General features: G+C 34.7%; 1 protein-coding gene across 1 annotated transcript in view; it reads right to left on the bottom strand.

Moving 5' to 3' along the window:
* Positions 1-23,173, bottom strand: part of Syn1 (Syntrophin-like 1) — a 266,471-nt gene that overhangs the window by 214,870 nt on the left and 28,428 nt on the right. The window contains exon 2 of the mRNA XM_085959140.1: positions 6,490-6,687. Within this exon, the coding sequence (XP_085815266.1) occupies positions 6,490-6,687 (198 nt within the window). The remainder of the gene's footprint in view (positions 1-6,489; positions 6,688-23,173) is intronic.

The following is a 23,173-nucleotide window of genomic DNA, read 5'->3' as shown; positions in this document are numbered from 1 at the left end:
GTGAACTTGAGAAAGAGATTAAGATTATCATTGTCATCGTACATACCATTAAATATAACATAAATCCTTATTAACGTAATATACCTTTAAATATTATTAAATATTTGTGTATTATGTAAACAAGTAAGTACTATGTTTTTGTCATGATTTTATATGTTTTTATTTTGCGAATTCCTCGAAATTGCTCGGGAGCTATTTTTTATACAAAAGTCAATCGCAACAACAACACAGTCTACCGGATACAATCTTTCAATAATGTTGATATTACACGTTTTGCCGCGAGTCAGAACGTCATTAATAAAGGAAACATTCCCAAATAAATATAGCTGAACAACTGAATATCGGAATTAACTTCCCCAATAGTTTTAAGTAGAGGCTGTGAGCGAGAAAGCTTGTCTCGAAAATTCGACAATTATCATTTTTCGAGGAATCGAGAAAATTGTCACTAGTAAAACTGCTAAATCTAAAAAGAGAATTTGCCATAATATGTCTATTTCGAGAATCTCAAGAATCTCAAACAAATCTCGAATTCTTGAGAGAACAAATATTATTGATTTTGAGAATTTTTGAATCTCGAGAAATGAAAAAAGTCAAGAAGTGACAAGCTGTAGCTTTAAAGACTACACTCGTGTTTGGTGTATTACGAATAGTTGCACGACACATATCAATTACATTTATTTTGTCTCTCCAGTTTCAGGTGAACTGACTCCTAACACATCCCTTTCGCGTCCCAGATTTCAAATTTAACATTTTGTTTTGATTTCGGTTTTTGTAAAGGGTTCGTATGTGTGTGTGTTTTTTTGCCTAACATATTCTAATAGAATAATAATTATGTGAGAGTTCAAAATCTGCGAGCGAACTGTAGGCATATTAATAACGTAGGCATGGGCAACATTTGTTAATTAAGCCGTGTCGTATTTTTAGCGGAATTTAATAGCAATATTCGCGGATGCCGCTTTTAATCAGTGATCGTAAATATAAAATGGCGGCGCAGGTAACGGATATGAGCTTTTATTGTGCGGATTTTCAAACAAGTCGCGTCCAGTGTGGACAAAAATAATATGATAATCATGGTAAGAAAACAAAACAAATTCGCAGTGTCAAAATACGTTGGATTTAAAGTCATCATGAGCTATATTCGTTTTTCGTTAGTAACTAGCAACATGATACATTCCTTTAACTCTCATTTCTGTTGAAATTTAAAACAATATACTTATTCTTCTACCTGGCGCTACGACCCTACGTGGCCTTGGCCTCCTCCAGGATGTGCCTCAATATAGATCTGTGTAAAACCAGTTCCGTCCAGTTTGGGACGCCTAAGGTCTTTAAATCCAACTCGACATTATTCCTCCTGTTTTTCACATAATTTTATCAAATACTTTTTAATTTACACAATATAATGGTAACAGTATAAATATCGCACAATAATTGAATAATTATCAATTAATAGTCATTATATATTTATTTTCAATAGCTTTATCTGAAGTTAAATTGAATAATTCTGCCCTGCATTCTTTGTATCTATCATTTAAATAGCAACACGTTCTTCACGCCAAACGATGTCCTAACTAACTAAATGCATACAAATTGTTCATTCCAACGGTCTTTTTTGGTTTTTTTCTTCGTAGATAATTGACACCTACTTGATACAATTTTGATTTGACCGAAACTAGTAAACGACATTTCATACTATGATATTTACTTGATTTCTGTCTACATACGAACTTATTTTGACACCTGTCATTATTGTTTCAATTTTGTCACTAGTGACAGCCAGCCACTCGTTATGTGTAATGCACCCAAAAATCGGTTACATAACAATAATCCCACTCCTTTATATAAACATCACTAAGCAAGCAGCGGGCCCATAGAGTCGCTGTGTCACGCCTGAGCTTTTGTGGAAGGATATGTCTAGTACTATCTTTAGTGCTGACAGCAACGATGGTGCCGTAAGGGAAACGTTCCACTTATGATACGCACGGTTGTATTTAACTTTATGATTAGTAGGTATATTTTGAAAGCCTTAAAAAACAATAAATTAGTACAAATTTGTTATATGTGCAGCATCTCATGATATAAGTGTTTGAAACAGTTTTATATATATTATATAATATGAAAACAAGTTAAATAATTCGGCGAAGAATCGCTTGGGATGAAATGTATCTGAGCGATGTGTTCTATTATTGAAATACATAACGGGAGTATATTTTCCATCAGACATGCGCTGATGTCGCTTTTCGTAAAGCGCGGGAAACCAATTCGAACACTGCAATCTAAATGCACCGGAAAATCAGTCCTTTTGCTGTCACTGATGCATTTAGTGAGTGTGTAAACATCCATGACGAGTGATTGATCACCACTAGACTTCTTAGATCACATTTTGTCGCTCCAGAAATTATTTAATATCAGCTGGATTCAATCCTTATCGTGGATTTTATACTCGTGGATTTTATCCACGATTATAGTATCTTTCTGAATTTGATTTCAAAGTAATAACATATCATTTTAAATACTTCGTCATGTCCGGTTTCTAAAGTGCACGTGATGTCGCACCAGAAGTTGACAAAGGCACACCACTGTCCTCAATGTTTAGGATCTCATTGAAAATATATTTAAGTTTATATGCCTCGCATGAAAATAAATGTACCACATACTTTGCATTTCGCACCATTTGCTAACTAAAAACCCACTAAGTATATTAAAAAAAACCGCGAATAAAATAAAAATTAAGACTTGAAGGAATTTGAATTTAGCTGATTTAAGTTTTGCACTATTCCATTTGAGTTCGTGGTGGTATTCATGCACCATGCAAACATACCGAAATGGCAAATGCACACCGACAAAGAATAAGAGTTATTTTTAATCGGGCCAATGCCATGTGTAAAAACCAAATAATATTAATTTAAGCAATATAAAATTATGTTTGCAATTAACTGATCAATGATCACTCAACTTATGAAAATAGCATCATACTTGTGCTAACTATTTTAAAATATCGTTAACGTTATCCCTGCCGACAGACAGGATACGTGAAGCATTTCAGCAAAAAAAATGGAATGAATTCAAACTGCAAAAGTATTTTATATAAAAAAAAATTAAGCACAGAACGCCAGACTTATGCAAATAATACAAACGCAACAGGAATGGATGAATTACTCGTATTGTACATTCGATATGGCGCACCAACGTCAAAATAATTCCGTAAAATTAATGATGTTAATCATTGATTAGACCTTGTTCGAAAAAGCAAGGACATGGTTATTAATTAATAATTCAAAAAAAATCATATAATTAAAACAACATCCACTAGTTTTATCGACGACAACAGTTGGCCAAAATAGTATGTATGCATGTGAAAAATAAAGTATTTTTATACATCGCTATCAGCAAAATCCAATATTCGAGCCGGTATCCCTGGTCGTAACGATTGACAGATTACTCTGAGCAACGTTTGCTCTTAGCTAATCGGATTCCTCTTGACATTCTTAGAGCAACGTTTACATTCACATACCTAAACTACATTTTAATCATAAAACATATCATCTCTTGATAATGGCCTCTGCAACAAGTCCGAAACGTCGAGTAAAGAAGGAAGAAGGACACACGGTGGAAACCCAAAAATCTACTACGATAAAAAACAACCGTGAAAGTCTCAAACATTATATATGTTTATACATCGTTATTAATATTATTTTTACCATCAAAAGTAGTGGTAATCCAGTAAAGATACATTTAAATTGTAAACAATAAAAATATACATCGTAATTACGGAATCTTCATAGATTATATAAATATTACAGATAGATCAATAGATTACAAATAATTTCAGAAATTGACATACTTAAATGCTTAAATAACGTGTAGTCAAAATGCCCTGAACAAAGAAACTTCGTAGTCTATAGTTTATATTCTAATTGAATTGAGTTTTATACCAGTCCATATGGGTCATTTTTTGCGACCCGGGTGTCGCCTTTCGGCATAGGCACAAGAAAGTAAAAACCTTATTACAAGGGTAAAGGATCAGCGCATCTATTTGATACACAATGCTGTAATCGGTGGTTATCGGTGGCTAGCGAGGGTAGTGTATCACATATGTATTGAGGCGGTTAATTGTTACAATAAGTTAACCGTCTGAACTGTCAAAAAGTGCTATGTTTTAACAGCACCTCTCTTGGCTGTGTTAACTTTTAGAGCGAGATAGACAGTTTAGACGGCTAACTTATTGTAACGATTTTAATACCTTAATACATAAATATGATAAACTACCCTCGATAGCCGCCGATTATGAATATTTAAAGCGTTTGTAAAAAACCCCATAGTAAATAACCAGTGACTCAAAAAAAATACTCAAATAGATTTGTACAAAACTCAAATCAATCAGAATTTAAATTCAAATTCTATCGGGCGATAGTATTAATTGTTATGTCTTTTTTGCGTCGATTTAATGCAACGATTTCCAAACTAGGAGGCGGTTGGAGGAGTGTTACAAAGGGAGGCGCGAAAAGTTTAACACAAATGTAGCCACAGGTTTGCAGTTTGCAAGTGCATAGTTTATAAAACGGCCGCTAGTTATAAACTACATAAAAAAACAGTCCTATAAAAGGTTGTTCGCAAACCTGTCTGCAGTAATGTCTGCTGTGTAGACTAATTTTATTATACCTCACTTTTAATACTATTGTGAAGCGCGCTGACTATCTCGTGAAGAAATGCTATAGAAAGGTCAAATCATAATATTGAAATTTGAAGCAAATTTGTTAAGGAACGATAACTTTGTTGTTAAACTTGTCTATTTGGTTGAAATTAAAAAAAAATGAGTGAATAAATCAATGCAAGGACCACTAATGCATTCCCTGATTTAAAAAGACAAAGTGAAGGCATTCATAAAAAATTGGCACTTTTAAATAATAATGATTTCTGCGCCAGATATATTGAAACAAACAAAAATCTATTTACTGAGTTCTTGGATAGTTTGCTAATGCACTTTTCACATTATTTTATTAATAGTGTGAAATAATCTGCGGCGCTACTTTATTGCAAGGCTACTAAATATTTTAAATATTTGATGATCGTTGCAATTTGATGTGATTTCTACCTATATGATGATTGATATACATAAATGATAACTCACGTGTATAATTTAGGTCATTTAGGAAACACTACTTTAGAGCACCACACTGCCCTTAACCTCAGCGATAGGTAGGTGGGCCGGCCAAGGATCCTGGCCTGGGGGCCCGCTTCAGAATGTGGGGTCCATAATAGAATCCATTTGTCAATTAACGATGATGAATTTGGATTGACTACCATTGAAAAGAAAAAATTGATAGAATTATCATGCAATAATTCATTGAAACAAAAACCCTAGTTCGATTCTGGTTGAATCGAAGTGAAGAATAATATACCTAATACTTTGTCAAGAAAAGCAATGCAAGTTGTGAGTAAAGTACTGCACCATTCGTAACATCATATTTATGCGAAAAGGGATTTTCTGCATTAGCTACAATGGAATCTAAATATCGATCCCGTTTAGTAGAAAAAGATCACTTTGTGCTAATAAACAAGCACATTCATCGCATGAAAAACAAATTAATTTAAAAATGAATATAATTTAAGTAGTAAAACCTTGTTTATTTTAATATTTTTTTTCATTTTTGTATTAGTATTTACATTTTTGACTACCTATTTAAAAAGGTGTCTGTATTATTTCATGAAATAAATGGGGGGAAGGCGCCAAGATTGGATTTTTTTTAAAGGGAGGCGTAATATGGATAGATTTAATGAGTACCTACCTACTTAGATATATACTTATCGCAGTTTTAAAAAAATAAGTTTCTTGCTGTTGTATATAGTAGGTAAGTAGTTGTTTTTTTTTTAATTTGATCTTATTTAATTACCTTGGCGGCGCATTTACCTTTACATCAATAAAATAAAGTACATATTTCAGAACATTTTACTTTATCCTTAGTCACACTACGTGAACGTTTATCATTGATCAGTGATCAGTGATCACTGATGTGCGTATCGTTAAGGCCATGCATTAGTTGAGGCACGGTCTAAAAAGATCGTTGCTAGGCGATGCGCGGATTGCGGGTCGCGGGTTGCAAATGACGCCTGTCAAACGAAATATTATTTGTCATATAAATCCAACATACGTCCATTTTATGTTCTGTTTATTGTTCTATTAGTAACAATAATAATATATTCATTGACATGTTTTCTTTTTAAAGTAAATGGGTAACGTTTTTAGTCATCTTTACACGATTTTAGAATTAATTGACCCGTTGCCATCACGCAGCAAAGTGACGTGTCTCTGGCTCAACATTCTCTCACTGAATGCGAGCGAGTCCAAAATTTCGTCGCGCATACAGTTGAAAATTATTTGGCGTTTCACTGATGCGTCACCTTAAATCACCATAATGATGCCGGCATTTCATAAAATTATTTAAATAATTGATATAATACATACAGCTGATCTAAATGAATGATTCTTACCAGGGTCTGGATGGCGAAGCCCTCTGGCGACATAGGCGAGGAGCAGGGGCACGTGACGGGCGTCCGGTCGCCTAGGGGCGCGTGCGGCGGGGGGCGCGGGAGGCGCCGACGAGAGAAACCCCCGCTGAAGCTCCCAGCCCACTTCGCTGATGATACTCGCCGCTCGGAAGTAAGGGGTTACTTCGCGGAGGTATTTCACTGGAATGAAGAGACATTTTACAATGTGGGTCCCGGATTGGTACCTAAGTTAATTAGATAGGTATTTGTTATAGGTATTACAACTAAACATGGAAGCAGATGACACTGTGATATTTATTAATATTAAGTACTTACATAAAAAAGTCAGTTAAAGTGTTAGAATAGGCAACATAAAACATGGCTTAAATAATTATTTAAAGCGAGTAAAATCAACTATAGACCTATACAGTGCAGCCCTCGTAGTCCAGTGCGTAAGGTACTGGTCTTTCATCCGGGAGGACCGAGTTCGACCTCGGTGAGGTCACAATATATTATGTATGTGATTTTCTCAAACCCTGGGTGTTTGTAATTGTTTCTCTTCTATTACTAAATAAACTATTGGTTCACTACACTACTGTCATTGGGCCTCGTGACCTGTTGTAGTGTTAAAAATAAGAAAGAGAGAACACCAAAGTGTCATACAGTGGAAAATATATTAATGTTTAATCCTTCGTATTGTGATACTTCAAGATTTTCAGAACGTACGATTTTCACACATAAAAACACTATTGATTATTTTCCGACACTTTGACTTTGTTTTATTTACACCCGTGAGACCTTTCGGATGATTTGCATATAATTGAAATATTCAAAGATATCACATGTTAAAAATAGACACCTGTATTGGTCTGTCAAAAAATCAGTTTAAAGTAGCTAACTACATTTTCAGACTATTCCACAAGATATGTGTATGACGTATAATATTATATTTATTTTAATGAACAGACGAGTTAAGAGCTTTTAAACGTAATGAGAGACTGGTTTGGTTTATTTTACTGACATTATCGTTGATTATTCATCGTTGAATTCGGTCATATGATTGGAACAAAGAATAATAATCATGTGACAATCTGGAATCTCCAATTCGGAAAGCTTTATAACTGAAAACTTCACTCCATCAACTTCGGGGAGATAAATCGTTTAATCCCGATTATATTATATGCATGCGCACAATTAACTAGTTAATTCTTACTTCTTATAAAATCGTTGAATCGGCATTGTATGTAATAACTTTTAGTATCTATAATTCTCTAAAACATATTGTGATGACTTTCCTAGGTACCTACCGAATTTGATAACGATACTGTATTTATGGGTCACTCTCTGGCAATTAGTATGTACTAGCAACAATTCTGTATTTTAATAAATTTATAATTACTTCACTTCTGCACGATTTTAACAAAATGATAGATCAGTGACTGTGCACATTCTCATTCAATTTTTAAAAAAGCTAACATTATAATTACTGCTAGAAATTTGGATACGGGCAAGGTGATAGAAGTAGTACACCATTAACTGTGTCCAAAATTTGCTGCGAGCATATTATTATGAATTGATAAGCGTTGGTAACCGTGCGCCATTTATGGATGTGCTATTGAAATTGATGTTCTTTAAAAAGTAAAAGAATGTAAATATGTAGATAATAGTTTTTTTAAATTTTAAAATGGCCAAAACACGGTTTTCCCTGAACACTACACATATATAATTAAAATGTCCGATCCTACGAAGTGGAGGTTGGTATTAACATATTTTTGTTTTTACGAGAAACGGATATTAGCCACTTGCTCAACCTATTTGGGTCATACTCTGACTCCAAAACTGACTGCTGACACTGACTGCAACAACTGACACATTGAAAAAAACAATACGTGCATTTGCCAGAGCCAGGATTCGCACCTGGGACCCACAATATTATAACCAGACACGATAGCCGCTCGGCCACCGTGGGGCTGTCATAAAATAACAATTTCGAATTATAATTACATAACTACATATAAAATTCATATTCCATTTTTTTCGGAGTTGTGTTGTTGACAGGTTATGATTCAAAAAAATATCAAAATCATAAATAGAAGTCTTCATAGTTTTTTTGTGATAGGGTGAGTGTTATGCTTACGCGGTTTCGCTAGTTAACATCTATGTTGTTAAAATCGATATTTATTATTTATTTGAATTGAATTGTTTCAAAGAACCAATCAAGCATCCCTAGCAATAACCTATGAACTATCATTCTACGTCATATTAGTATGTTACAAATGTACGGTAGCATCATAGTGCAATAGCATCCATCAATTATTTCGCACGAATCAGAGACCAATAATTAAATTGGCGGCTAGTGGACGCACTATAAACGGAACAGGACCGTAGCAGGAAATCGCGGCCTGTAATTTTGAGCCGGGCAAATTATTTAGCCCGGCTGCCTGGGTCGGTGTATTAATTAGCGATTCCCGTGGCCGTTTATTAATTCCATGTCGATAGCGTAGCATTTGCTCAAAACACAAACCTGCCCCGTGCCATAAATACCTCCCTGGAATACGCAAATAATTCATCCCCATTTAATTAAATTTTATTTTGATATTAAAACCAAATTAAATTTAATAATGGATATAAGCACGCACGGTGTTTTTGATATCGAATTTAATGAAACGAGAAGAAATTCCTAACGAAATTCTACGGCAGAGTGTGAGATATTAAACTAAGTACCTACTCGATTTTTAAATACCCGAGTGCCAAAGTATATTATTACTCCTAGAAGTAAATTATACTCAGGTGCGTACTTTAAAAATTGTAATTACTTACAATACAAAAGCAGCTAATAATAAAATATGCATTAGGTACTAAGCAGCTAATAATAAAATATGCATTAGGTACTATTTATTTGGGCATAACAAGGTCGAAAATTATATTCAGGCCGTTGCACTGAATTGCGAATTACGGTAGTAGTCCTACTATTTTCGAATGCAATATGGTAAAAAGTTCGCAAAAATTGCATTGCATATTTCGTTCAAATTATTACCATTTATTTCAATATGCAACAAGCAACAGAATATTATACGACTAACCACCGATGTAAAGCAAGTATGATCGATAACTAGCACTACCATCAAAGTTTACATTTTCGTGCCACGGCCTGATTATAGTCGGCCTTGGGTGAATAGCTAGGTGCACACTAATTACAACGGCATGCGAAAACGATGATATTTAAGGCGTTTCTCAAGAGAGTATATCTGCAACGAACCCAAAACATTGGGGAAAGAAGAAGAAATAACACACGTTGACAACCCAAAAATCTATTACATTAACAAACTAGCGTGAAAGCCTCAAACATTTATATAACATAGTTTGTATTTTTTTAATATATCTACAGTAGAGCATCGTTATAACGGACTTCGGATATAACGGACAAAATATGTCAAATGTAAAAATTGTTACTTAATTAAAAACATCTTTTTAATGTTAATTATACATGTTTAAATCCAAGTGTCACCACTTGTAAACCATTTTCTGCGCACGATAATCACGGCATACCTCTCGCACTCGAATTCGAGTTATAATGCCATCCTGCTCGTAGGCCGAACATAACACTGACGTTTGCAACAAAGAAAGGCAGAAAACTTTCCTGTGAATAATTAAAGTATTCATACCTACCTTGTCATTGTTTAAAATCACATAATATTTTCAATCCATTTATGGAAACTTCACTAGCCTTGTATTGTCATAAGTCGTTTATTTTATTAATAAAAAGAAAACGCATTGGGAAGACCTACTTTTATATAACGGACTTTCGGCTTTAACGGACACCTCTCACCCGCATTAGTCCGTTATATAGAGGTTCTAATGTACTTTCGAACTAATCATAAATATGAGGGTCAAAAATAATGCATGTTTTGATTTGAAACGTGATTTATTTATATACATACTTATCTGCTATGGAACGTAAATATAATATGATGTGAATAGTATACAATATATTTTATATGAATGGTATATCAGTACACGTTGTACTAAAGTGCTGCGACATTTTACCTTATTTTACAAAACGTTCAAAGGGTTCCGCCAATCAAAAAAAGGTGAGGAATCACTGATGTAAGGTGTGCAGTAACTAATGAATAATATAAACTATACACGTAATAGCTACGGTAAACAATTTTTATAGTGACGCCAGAATCATGATAAAAATGGTAGAACACACCGCAGGCAGTTAGTGAAAAAAAAACAGAATATAAAAACTATAAATAATACGTGGTACGGCCTCTTAAATGAATTTCATTTTCTACAAAAAAAGTACTCGACCACTTACTAATGAGAACATAAATTTAATTGTAAGAAATATGAATGCCGTTTCGGAAAGATTTATTATGTTGAATGTATGAATTAATTAGACGAAAGTTTCGGGAACTAAGTTATACAAAGAACAAAGTTGCTTACTTACTGGATATAAAATGAAACTAAAAAGCACGAAAGCGTTGTTATTATATGTTACTATTTATAGTACATTGTATTATACAACATGGGAATGAAAAATTACTTTTGTGTCACGTAATGGCGAGTAATTTTAGCTGTCATATTAGGATGTTGATACCTAAATTACAGTGGCAAAAACTCTATAGGAAACAATTATTTAATATTTAATATTCTCATTATAATGTCTATTAAAACGCCTCATATATATTATTAGTAATAGTCGTTCGAAATTCGTTGCTCAAGGGCACGTCGCACAGCCTATCATTAATGACCAGCTTACCTTTTCCAGCAGTCCACTAATTTATCCAATCTATGCCTATGGTCAGTGACGTCCCAAGACATAATGCCGCCCCTAGGCAGCGCCAAAATGCCACCACAGTATTTTTAACCTCCTTTCATGATTTAAATATCTAATAGTATACATTACCAACAAAATATATACCTATCTACCACTAAAACATACAAAATTAAATTTATATATATTTTTTCGCTAAGAGTGGGGATTTTTTTGACGTTCGTAATTTAGTGATTTCTTACATGTCATTTTGCGATACATTAATTTGCTCTGTCTTGAGGAATTACGACGCTCTGGTTAATAAGTCTGACTGTATTTATTCTCAAATCTGCACGGGTCATTTCTGGTTAAGAAGGACGTCGAAGGAAGTATACTAGGCATCGCGAACCCGACAAAAAATTACAGTCCTGTTATACATTTTATGTTAGTTAATACTTTTTGTTTTCGTTATTACTTGTTTAGGTAGGTATTTCTATATATACCAAATGATTCTCCCAGATTTGCCGCCCTTCGAGTAACTGCCGCCCACAAGCGACGCGCAATCTGCCTACCCCTACGGGACATCACTGCCTATGGTAAGCATATTTACATGCGACAGGTGAACGACATAATATTATATAATAGAATATAATACATAAACCATTGTTCTAATTATTTAACTATTATTCGGATAACGCAATTTAGAATGTGCAATAGTGAGAATTGTAAAAACCACTAGTTAATTTTGTCAAAATTAGATACATTAGATACGCACATGCCTACATTGGTGCTTAGAGCCATCGAATCCCGCTGAAAGTCGTATTATTTCAAAAAGGTGGTTATATATTTTCTCGAAGATGTTTTCAAATTATATACATATATGTATAATTAGGGAATCCAATCCCGAGCCAAAATTCTGATCCCGGGATTTCGGGATTAGAATTTGACAATCCCGGGATCCCGGGACTGGTCCCGGGATTGGCATTTTTTGTCCATTGTTAATATATTTTTTTTATATTTACAAATAACATTGATAAAATCGGTCATAAATAAATCTAGTATAATTTATACTATTTAAGACATTTATTGTTAATATTGTATACGTTCAATCTTGAAAATATACAAGTTTAATGGAGTAAATAATATTTTAATATAAATAATAATGTGAATTTAATATGAGATTGCTGTTTCTGATAGTAAAGACATAATGAATGGATTAGCGAGATTTAGTAAAGTAGTAATAATATTATATAGCAATAGTAAAGCAAATAATCATGGTGTACTTATGGCCTTCCCGCTTCATGAATCTAATAATTAATCAGCCAAATATGAAACTGCCGTAAAACGTATGATATCATGGTAGAATTGCTTTGTTAAAAGTGTGAAGCATTGTTTTTTTCCAATCTTTCTCATTTTTATTAATTTATGTGAAAAAATAAAATGAATCGGCAACTTACACATGGGTATAAATCAAATTTCATTCAAACTCAGTTTATTTCTAATGTAGTTATTTTTTATTAAAAGTATTTTTTCTGTTTTATTTTCGCTTTTATTTTATTTTCCATAAAAATTGATAAAAAAATCAATCCCGAAATCCCGGGATTATGTTTATCAATCCCGGGATTCATAGGTATCGAAAATAGCTCGGGATCCCGGGATCCCGGGATTCGGGATCCCGGGATTGGAATCCCTATGTATAATATACTTAATATGCATATTATACCTACCTTCTTAAAACCTGGTATTTATGATATTTTTAATAGGCTTGCTAAATGTGTTATGGTGACATATTATGTGACAGATTGTATCTTTGGTAATGTAGTATATTTCCAAGCACTTTCCAATATTTAAGATTTTATACTTAGGTAGGTTGAGGTACCCACTTCATGTAAGCCGATTAAGGAAATTTAATAATATGAATCGTTATTTTTCCTCTTCAAATTAAATCACAATGAAATCATATAATATTACAACTGTTTGTAATTCCTCGATCGACGCGTTGGATATGCCTGTTTTAATTTGGCAGTGGCGAAGACTCCATACTAGGCGATTATTTAAAGCCTACCTTCAAAAATATTTTTTAATTTTATATTGACATATTAAATAATATAATCACATAATAATATATTCAATATGCCCAAAGACATCTATCGTATAATTGTCATAATAATTTTACGATCTTTTCCACTATTTCAATAAGCACCATTTATGGCATGTCTCGAAGGTTTAAAAAAATAAGCGACATCTCGTTTCGCTTTACATATTGTATGGATTACGTTCGCGTGAATCGAAAACTTTTTTGTATGAAGTTTGTTTCTCATAATTTCAAGACGTCTGCGGCGGTCCATATAAATTGGTAAGCTATTTAACGAGCGCTTACGCTTACATATTACGTAAGTGCACATTTATTCAAAATAATTTATAAGATAATTTAAAAAAATAATTTCTAGGGATTCAATCACATATAAATATTGATTGCTGTTAAAAATAATAAATAATTTATCTCGTGATTTTTATTTGTCAGTTAGTTTATTCATAGCCTAAGACAATTTATTCAGCCAATTATGTAAGTTGAAATCTGATATTGTATCTAAGTCTGTGTTTTAAATATATAAGTATTTTAAAATGTCTAGTTTACGGGTTAAATTATAAATTGTTATGGAACAGATTCACAATAACGGATATTTTCAATATATTTTGAGGGTATCTTGCGTTTATATTTAAGAAAATAATTGCTTAATTTTATAACATCAGTGAGCTTTTTAAATTTCATCGGTTTTTGTGTACCTACTTATTCATCAGTAGTTATGTCGGATTATCTTCTTATTTCCCGTAAATAAATCTAACAAGTGTGCTTTCTCCACAGCCTACCTGTTTCCAAAAGCCACCCTTCGCCACAGTAATTTGGTATACCAATAAACGAGAATTAACTATAGGTATTCTGTGTCCGTCTGCATTCACCATTCGTGAGTGTGCATAGTGCATGAAGATGCCGAAAGGCGAAACCCAGGTCGCAATAAACGATTCAAATGGACTAGTAAATAACTTAAATCAATTAAAACCACATTCTATAAAAGGCGTCGATAGAGGGATGGATTTAAGTCGATCTCACCATAGGTTAATATGAATTGAGTCGTGAAGAGCGTGTGCATTCAGTTGCACTACAATATTATTTCAATGAGATTTTTATTTCATTAACCAGCTTACGTGAAATTGTTTTTTTTAATTAACCAAGAGGAAGCCGCATTGGTATCATAGTATCTCTTTATTTATATTGCATCACCCACGGCCTGCCGCAGGAGTGAGAGAAAGAGAATATGTCAATCACAGCGCTTTAAACTGGATTTTTCACAGTAGGATAATATTTTGACGATGAGGACAATAAGAAGACAAAAACATGGACGAATGGGTAATTGTTGTTTAAGTTATGTCCTCGTGAAATATATTACATTCGTTGAAGTTAAATAATGACAATCATTAATATAGTGTAGTAGATCCATTGCCTCCACAAGGGGGGACTGACAGGGCTCTAACCTAAGGGGCCCGGGCGAAGGGGGGCCCGGCGTGGCGAGTGGATCATATATGTGAGATAAACATCTATTACACGGCATGAAGTTGAGCGGTGCAAGTTTTGACTGTCTTGTGTTGATGCTCGACATCTCCATAACTCAAGTAGATGTATCAAAACTACAAAAAAATCGCTAAAAATACACTGAAGGCCCTTACTTTTACCTAAAACACAATTTTGAAAACGCTTGTGTTGAGCGTCACACATGACATTAAACCTATCGATAGGTCCGCTTTGAGATGTGGGGGTCATGGGTAGAACACTGCCTACGTAATTAAAGTACTACACATGCCAGATTTAATGCAATAATGTCAGTACTTACAAACGTCTGCATAAGTACATACTTCCGAAGATTCAACTAGATATTAGTGGAAACAAAGTCGATAATATCTGTACCTCAGAGGCAGACGGATGCAATTGCCAAATACTCAATTGTTCAGGGAGCCAAAAAACAATTTTTATTTTAAACGAATATTCATAACTTCTAAGAAAATATACATATAATGATCATTATTTTTTTTATTCTAATTCAATTAAAGTACTTCTGGAATATGTAAGAAAGGAATAAATATAATACAATTTTATATCTAAAAAAAATAAAATGAAAAACGTGTGTGGATTTGCATCCTTCTGCCTCTAAAGATATTTTGTTAAATGTGGATTTGTATCTTATTTACCTAACCAAAATAAAACAAATTATAAGTTTAAAAAAATATAGTTATAAATATAACAAAGCAAAACACATTTTTTTTAAATTTTATTATGTATTCATCATCATCACCAGCCTGAATCTATTCACTGCTGGATGAAGGCCTCGCTAATCTCCAAGTTGATTCCACTTCTCTCGTCCCTGTGCATTGCGTTGCCAAGTTTTTCCGCAGAACTTTATCATTTCATCGATCCAGCGGCCTCTAGATCTACCTTGCGGATGTTTTGTACCTCTTTTATACCACTGGATGAATAAATTTGTCCAACGATTGTTCTTTCTTCGACCTATGTGTCCAGCCCATTTCCATTTGAGGTTATTAGCAAACTCTATCACATCATTAATCCTTGTCTGTTCCCTTATCCACTCATTCTTCTATTTGTCCGTTTGCGTTATGCCCAGCATGCACCTCTTCATTCCACGTTGTGCTACTCTAAGTTTCTGGATCTCTCTTTTACTTAGGGTCCGTGTTTCACACGCGTGTGATTACGGGAAGTACACACTGGTTGAACACTTTGCACTTTAGGCACAGTAGGAGGTCATTTTTGAAGAAATTATTCAGGCGGCCAAAAGCACTCCAGCCTAGCTTTACTCTGCGAACAATTTCATCAAATATACATCCAGCTATAGACAACTGTTGTGCCAGATAGATGTAGTTTTTCACCTGTTCGAGCTGAATGCCATTGATGAGGATCTCTTTTTGGCCCGCAAAGCAGTTGAACATGACTTTCTTCTTTGAGACATTTATTTTCAAGCCTACTTTGTTGCTTACTCCAGCGAGTTCCTGCATTCTGCTTTGGAGGTCTTCTGAATCTTGCAAACTACTATTTATTGTCATCGGGAAAGCGCAGATGACTCACGTATTCTCCATTTATGGGGACCCGCGTCATTCCAGTCAAGTTCTCTAAATAAGTCTTCAAGTGTAGCTGTAAATAGTTTAGGTGATATTGTATCACCTTGTCGGACTTATTTGCTGATAAGAAATGCGCAATGGTTTATGGAGATGTTGTTGCGCTACTGTATATATTATTGAAAATATTTATATAGCGCCCGGGGATTCCTTGATTTCTGAGTGCATCGAGTATTGAAAATTTCTTTATGGAATCGAACCCTTTCTCATAGTCTATAAAACCCATGGATAGCGGCAGCTTGTATTCATGTTACCGCTCTGATTTTTCTGATGACTTGGATATGGTCCATAGTGCTGTATCCTCCTCTAAAGCTCGTTCTCCTGGCTGGTTCTCGTCTAGTACATATTGCAGACGGTTTGAGAGAATTTTATCTTAGTGGATTATTGGATTTGCATCCTTCTGCCTCTAAGGTAGGTATGGCACTTGCATCTTTATTCTATGCATATCTTGGACTAGGACTTCCGTCTCTCTGCCTCTAATAAATAATTAGCATGACAATTCTTAAAAAAAATCATTTTCCCCAAAAATGGAGTTGCATCCGTCTGCCTCTGAGGTACAGATATTAAGTACGTACTTGTCACGTTATTTAACGATTAAACGAGTCAACAACCATTGGCGTCAAATTGAAATACTTAGCACTAAGTGAAATTATTCGCAGTTGGCACGCGAGGTGCATTCCTATATTAGGTACAGCGTTGACATTGGAACTGCGGAGATGGCGTGCAACGTCTTGGGTCAATTAGATTTGAATGCATGGTACTAATTGGAGAGGTCCTGGCCGCCGGTGGCGGGTTAACAGGGACGACTCAAATGAGAACTAATTGAAGGAACAATAATTGCTGGAGCATGGAAATAAATTAGCCAATCAATACTATATTCGCATCACGAGTTTTTGTACTTGGCATGCATAAAGAAATCAAAGGATAAATTTTAAATATTATCTGTCACAAATAGTCAATTTTCATGTCTAAAATATGCACGTGGAATAATTATTGTTAAAAAGTGTCTAACAATCTTGAACATGATAGATTGTACAAATGCGGTTTAGATTAGTGGTTAATAATCTTTACTAGTATGAAAAACAGCGACACCAGACACCAACACAAATTTTGTCATTAACAGCGAACCAATCGAACGTGTGACCCATTATAAATATTTAGGTACATGGGTCAATGAGAAATGGGACCAGTCTCAGGAAATACAAGATACTACAAACTAGAATTGAGATCGCAAGGAGCGCCTTTCTCAAAATGAGACGCCTCCTTAGCAATCGAGATCTTAACCTAGGTCTGAGACTGCGTATGGTACGTTGTTATGTGCTCTCAATTCTTTTCTACGGTATGGAAGTATGGACGCTAAACCAAGAGATGTCATGGAGACTTGAAGCTTTCGAGATGTGGCTATATAGACCCATCCTCAAAATTCCTTGGACTCACCGGGTGACAAATGTTGAAGTTCTCAATCGAATGGGGAAGGACCGAGAAGTTCTACGTAGTATCAAAACCAGGAAACTACAATACCTCGGCCACATTATGAGAGGACAAAAATACAGCATTCCCCAACTTGTCATTCAAGGAAAGATCAATGGGAAGCGTAGCAGAGGACGGCGCCGCATTTCGTGGCTTAAGAACCTCCGTGATTGGTACGAGTGCAGCTCCACCGAACTGTTCCGGGTAGCAGACGACACATATAAGATCGCCTTGATGGTGGCCGACCTCCGCTAGGGGATGGCACAATAAGAAGAAGAATAATCTTTTTGTCAAAGGACTAATCGAGGGGTGTGGTCGAAAAACTGGACAACCTACAAAAGTGAGAGATAATCTATACAAACTTTTTAAAAAATGTCTTCAATAAATCGAGTGGCATTTTGCTGAAGTTGTATGTGGTTTTTCAATAAAATGTTATAATTTTGTTCGGGGATACAGATAATATGAGTCCTGTGAGAACAAGCATTGTCAGCAAAATCCGTGACATGCGAATCGATCGCAGAAATATTATTTATACATTTTTCACAGGCCGTCAGCGTATCGGTTAATGCTTACTCAGTGAGAAACGTTGACGGCGAAAATAAGACTGTTCAGTACATACATTTTTAGTATACAATTTTCACATGAATCTAACTACCATTTGCAAATAAGAACTTTTACATAAGTAATATGTATTAATATTTATTATGTAAAAATTATTTTCTCACTGAAGGCATGGGATACTCAGTGTCAGCATTATGCAATCTTGAGTAGTTGAATAAATAGGATATCGCGAATGAATGAATATCTCACTCAGCTTTTATTTTGATCGTGTAACAGTCACTCCATATCAGTCATTCAGTATCACCGAGCCTCGGGCTACGTATCTCGATTATAGTTGTATATCTTATATTATTGTACCTATGCAAACTGTACTTCTCAATCAGTAAATAAACTCGCCATCTTCGCCAGAAACTAAAGTCTTCATACTCCGCTCATGCAACGCTCATCATATCTCACATCATTAATCCTCATCTCCACACATACGTCACCCCCAACATATTATTACCCAGTACCTAGTATTATTAAAGTAGTATTATGTTTACTAAATAACTACCTAATTAGTGATAGATACCAGGCGTACTGTGGTATAACTTAATAGTAAGTATAGTAATGCGGAGATATGAGAGCTGACCAGGTAAACTGGTAGAGCAAGAGGATAGCTCGGCCTCTTGAGGCAGAAAATTTCTTTGCTGACTTAGCAGCGGTTCTTCAAGCTCAAGCCAACAGGATTTCGGCATACCGCTAAACACCATCCGAAGAGTATACATACAGCGAAGCTACGGGATGCAACCATGACCTGGGAAGTTTCAAGAAGACTGAGAGTGGCCGAGATTCTTGTAGTGTTGTACCCATGTGCTCCAACTAAGGAGCGGACATGGCGGAAGAAGAAGTACCTACTTACCAGTGGTGTACGGTTAATTTATACTGTAAGTGCAGAGCATCCCCATAAATAATCGATAAAGTAGGTACCTAATATGTATATATAATATTTATTGTACAATCCATATTATTATCAATATCTCCGCAATACTTGGCATTATGCCACTTCATCGGCATTAGTTACAAAAACATAAGTATACAGATGATGTAGGAAATACTGGTTGAATAAATAGTATGGATATGTATTTTTTCAACAGCAGCCCGACAACTAAATGATACCGCACGCCACTGCTACCAACATACAAGATACTCCGACCTCTCCACTTTGCATTATGTGCATATTAACACGATTAAATTTTTCAGCTCTAGTGACATCGCATCGATATGCAATGAATATGTTGAGGTGGTCAAGTCCACGCAGGTGTTTCACGAGGACAGTTGATGCCATTTTACGGTTTGCTCCAATCATTGGCCACAATGATAAGTACAGCACAATAAACACAAATCCACGGTTGAATAGGACGTCTCACTGAAAACCTAGTTTATTTCATATCTAGACAAGTTAATATTAAGTAACAATCAATTTAACTGCCTACGTATAACATACGAGATTTTTATGATTGTTCATATAAATATTCACAATAAGGTTCGGTTTATCAAAGTGTGTATATGTTACGCCAAATGTGCGAAATCGACTATTACATGAAATGGGCTAAATTTTGGCTAATTCATGTAATAGTCAAGCCTGTTGCCTTATTCATGAATAAGGTAAATTTTCTGCCGAGTACATGAAGTCGCCAGGGCATGGAATTCTTAAACTGTCAACATGACAGCAGAAAAAGTAAATTTAATACGGATGATTTTATTAGTTATAATTGGACATAATATAATATTATTAGGTTAGGTTGGGTTAGTGAAGGCCTCCGACTTCCTGACTAGCTCAGGCACTTGGAAGTGGAGGTTCATTAATGTGGAGGAACAGGCAGGAACCTCATGGACGTGGAGTAACCAAGAAGTCACGGGGCACAAAGTCAATTAAACACCAGATGAAATCTTCAGAACTCGTATTTTATTGTTATTAGAATATGTTTGGCCTTATGGCATTCCTTCATCAAGGATTATAGTCCAAAAGTATCATTCACATTGGTATCGAAAGTCCCAAAGTTTATAATAATTAAAAGAAACTCGATTTATTGTTATTATCCATACACCACAATTAGTAAGAAAAAAGAAAAGTCAAATCAATTAATATTCGAAGTTCACAGTTCGAAGACTCAATAAACAAGAGTCAACTAATATCCGAAGTCACAAAAATAACCACATTTATTACTGATTAATTAAAAATTAATTCGAATATTATTATTTAAAAATTAACTTGATTATTATTAACTAATTATTTAACATTAACTTAATTATTTCTAATTAGTTATGCAGACGAGATCGTAAGGGTCCCGAGGCAACAAGGCGTCGCCCGGAACCCACAAAACAGACTGACTTTGGATTTAATAATCTTGCCTTTTTATCTGTTAGGGGTGGTCGTATTTCTTACCAATTCAAAACCGATACCGCCATATGCTACACATTTATATAAGGTTGACGGATGTCAGACTATCAACCAAACATATAGCGATATCGATGTACATAATATGATTAATATTAATATTACTTAAATTACATTAATTCCTTAATTATCTTAATTATTTTAACTACTATATACTACTAACGCCCATCCATAAGTCCCCCTTTATTACCTCGTTAACCCTTGCATTACATATTAATTTACAATTTACAATACCTATTATAATAACAAATCAAATCTTATATTACATCTAATCTAATTTAATTAACCCCTTTATCCAATATATATCTAATTCAAATTTAATCCTATAACACTTTACCTTATATATACATGGTCCGTGACCGACTTATACATCCGCAGTTCACCCTGGAAAGTAGCGGGACCTGCCAGAGCAAACTGCGGGACTTATACATATATGTCATATTTCGTATGTTTTTGTTCGGCCTTGTCGAGGGTCATCATCATTCCACCGGTGGCACATTGACTACCAGGGTCAGACCGAGCGGCTGGGGAGCACTACTCCTTATGGGAGCGCCCCCCACAGGGGCGGAAAATCATGTGTGTGTCATTAGGTTAGGTTATGTTAGGTTTTGAAATTCTGAATTATTCAACTGAATGTCCATTTTGAGGTTAGCTAACAAGTGTCAACAATACAATCGACCATTGCATGTACGATACCCAAGCACGAATCAAATCGCGAAAATATCTTTTAATAAAATTCATCCGTTATCATATTATAGTTCTAGTTTTTTTGCGCATAGTAAATGGACATGAACGTCATTTTAGTTATTGATTGGTATATTTTTATATTATAATCAATGACATTTGACACAAATTTGGTTAGTTTGATTAGTTGCAAAAAATACCACCGGAGCGCGACCACCTATTTCGACCATAGATAATAAACGTATATTTTGACCAATCCACGAGCATTTCACACATTTAGTTTAGTTGCAAAAAATACCACCGTAGCGCTACTATCTAATTTGTCCAAGACATGAAGTAGGCAGAAAAATTACTGCCGATTTCACGCACTCTCCAGATATTTTGTCTAATTCATGAATAAGACAACGGGCTTGCATTTTTCATGATTTAGGCAAAATTTTGCCCATTTCATGTAATATTCAATTTCGCACATTCGGCTTAACATATATACTATTCGACGTGGGTTGTCTTGTCCTTTCACAGACTACATTTACATTATAATGTGAATGTTTTAGTTTTCGTACAAGTCGACCACGTTTCGTGTTCTAAATGCTCAATATATGGATCTATTATTAATAATAATAGCATCCATTGAAAATAAATTCTAGTTTCAGTGTTTATCTTAATAACATTTACACATTCAATAAATTACTGAATTGACTGTGTGAGTGATTCTAATAATTGTATTGAAATACTTACATGTTTTCACAGATGCGGACGGCAATAGTGTGAAGTTTTTAAATGCATATAAAATTAATTTAATTTTCTCATTTATGTTCCCAGTTGACATTAACAGCTTTAAACGCCGTATTGTTTATGAGTATGACTGACCGTAACTGAATTTTAACATTGTCAATAAAAAAAAGTATTACAATAAATATTATTAAGTGTCCTAAACATTTTTCATAATAATGTAAGGACGAATAATTTAGTATCTACTCTGATAAATTAATTACAGAAGTTGTTGGACAAATCCCAACAATGGGCTGCTCTGCAGGTCCCAGAGTATCGAAACAGCTGAGAGCACGCAGAATCGATGGGTACCTACCCAATATTGCCACAGAGTAAAATGTTTCGATGGCCGACCGTGGGCCTTTGATGTAGAGGGCGGCGAAACCACCTCAAAGGTTCGCAGGCTTAATTAAAACGGAGCAACCCTCCGCCCCCTCCTGAAACAGCGGGAATAACTTGCAAATGAAAGATATTACGGAATGAAAAGCGAAAAAAAAATTGAGGTACGATTCGTGAAAAATATCAATTTCATTGAAGCGGTATCCGGCGGTGTTTGTTGAACGCTTGCATTTTGATACGAATTTCAGATCAATATGAGAAAATAATAATATATTTCAAACAAAAACTGCAAAAAGTAGAAAACTAATATAATTCCATTCTGTCTTCATTTTTATAACCCAATCCAATCAAGAACGCTTATTATCCGACCCTTAAAGCAGTGGTCTTCAAACTTTGTCGACTCACGGAACCCTTAGAATTATAAGTTTTTTCGGGGAACCCTATCCCATCCTTAGAAAAAAATATCTTAAAATAATATT

Source organism: Rhyacophila brunnea, unplaced genomic scaffold (genome assembly GCF_057557595.1).
Source record: "Rhyacophila brunnea isolate RB1 unplaced genomic scaffold, BYU_Rbru_1.0 scaffold_11, whole genome shotgun sequence".
Taxonomy (NCBI): Eukaryota; Metazoa; Arthropoda; class Insecta; order Trichoptera; family Rhyacophilidae; genus Rhyacophila; species Rhyacophila brunnea.
The sequence above is the reverse complement of the archived record's forward strand: the minus strand, read 5'-3'. Positions and strand labels throughout refer to the sequence as shown.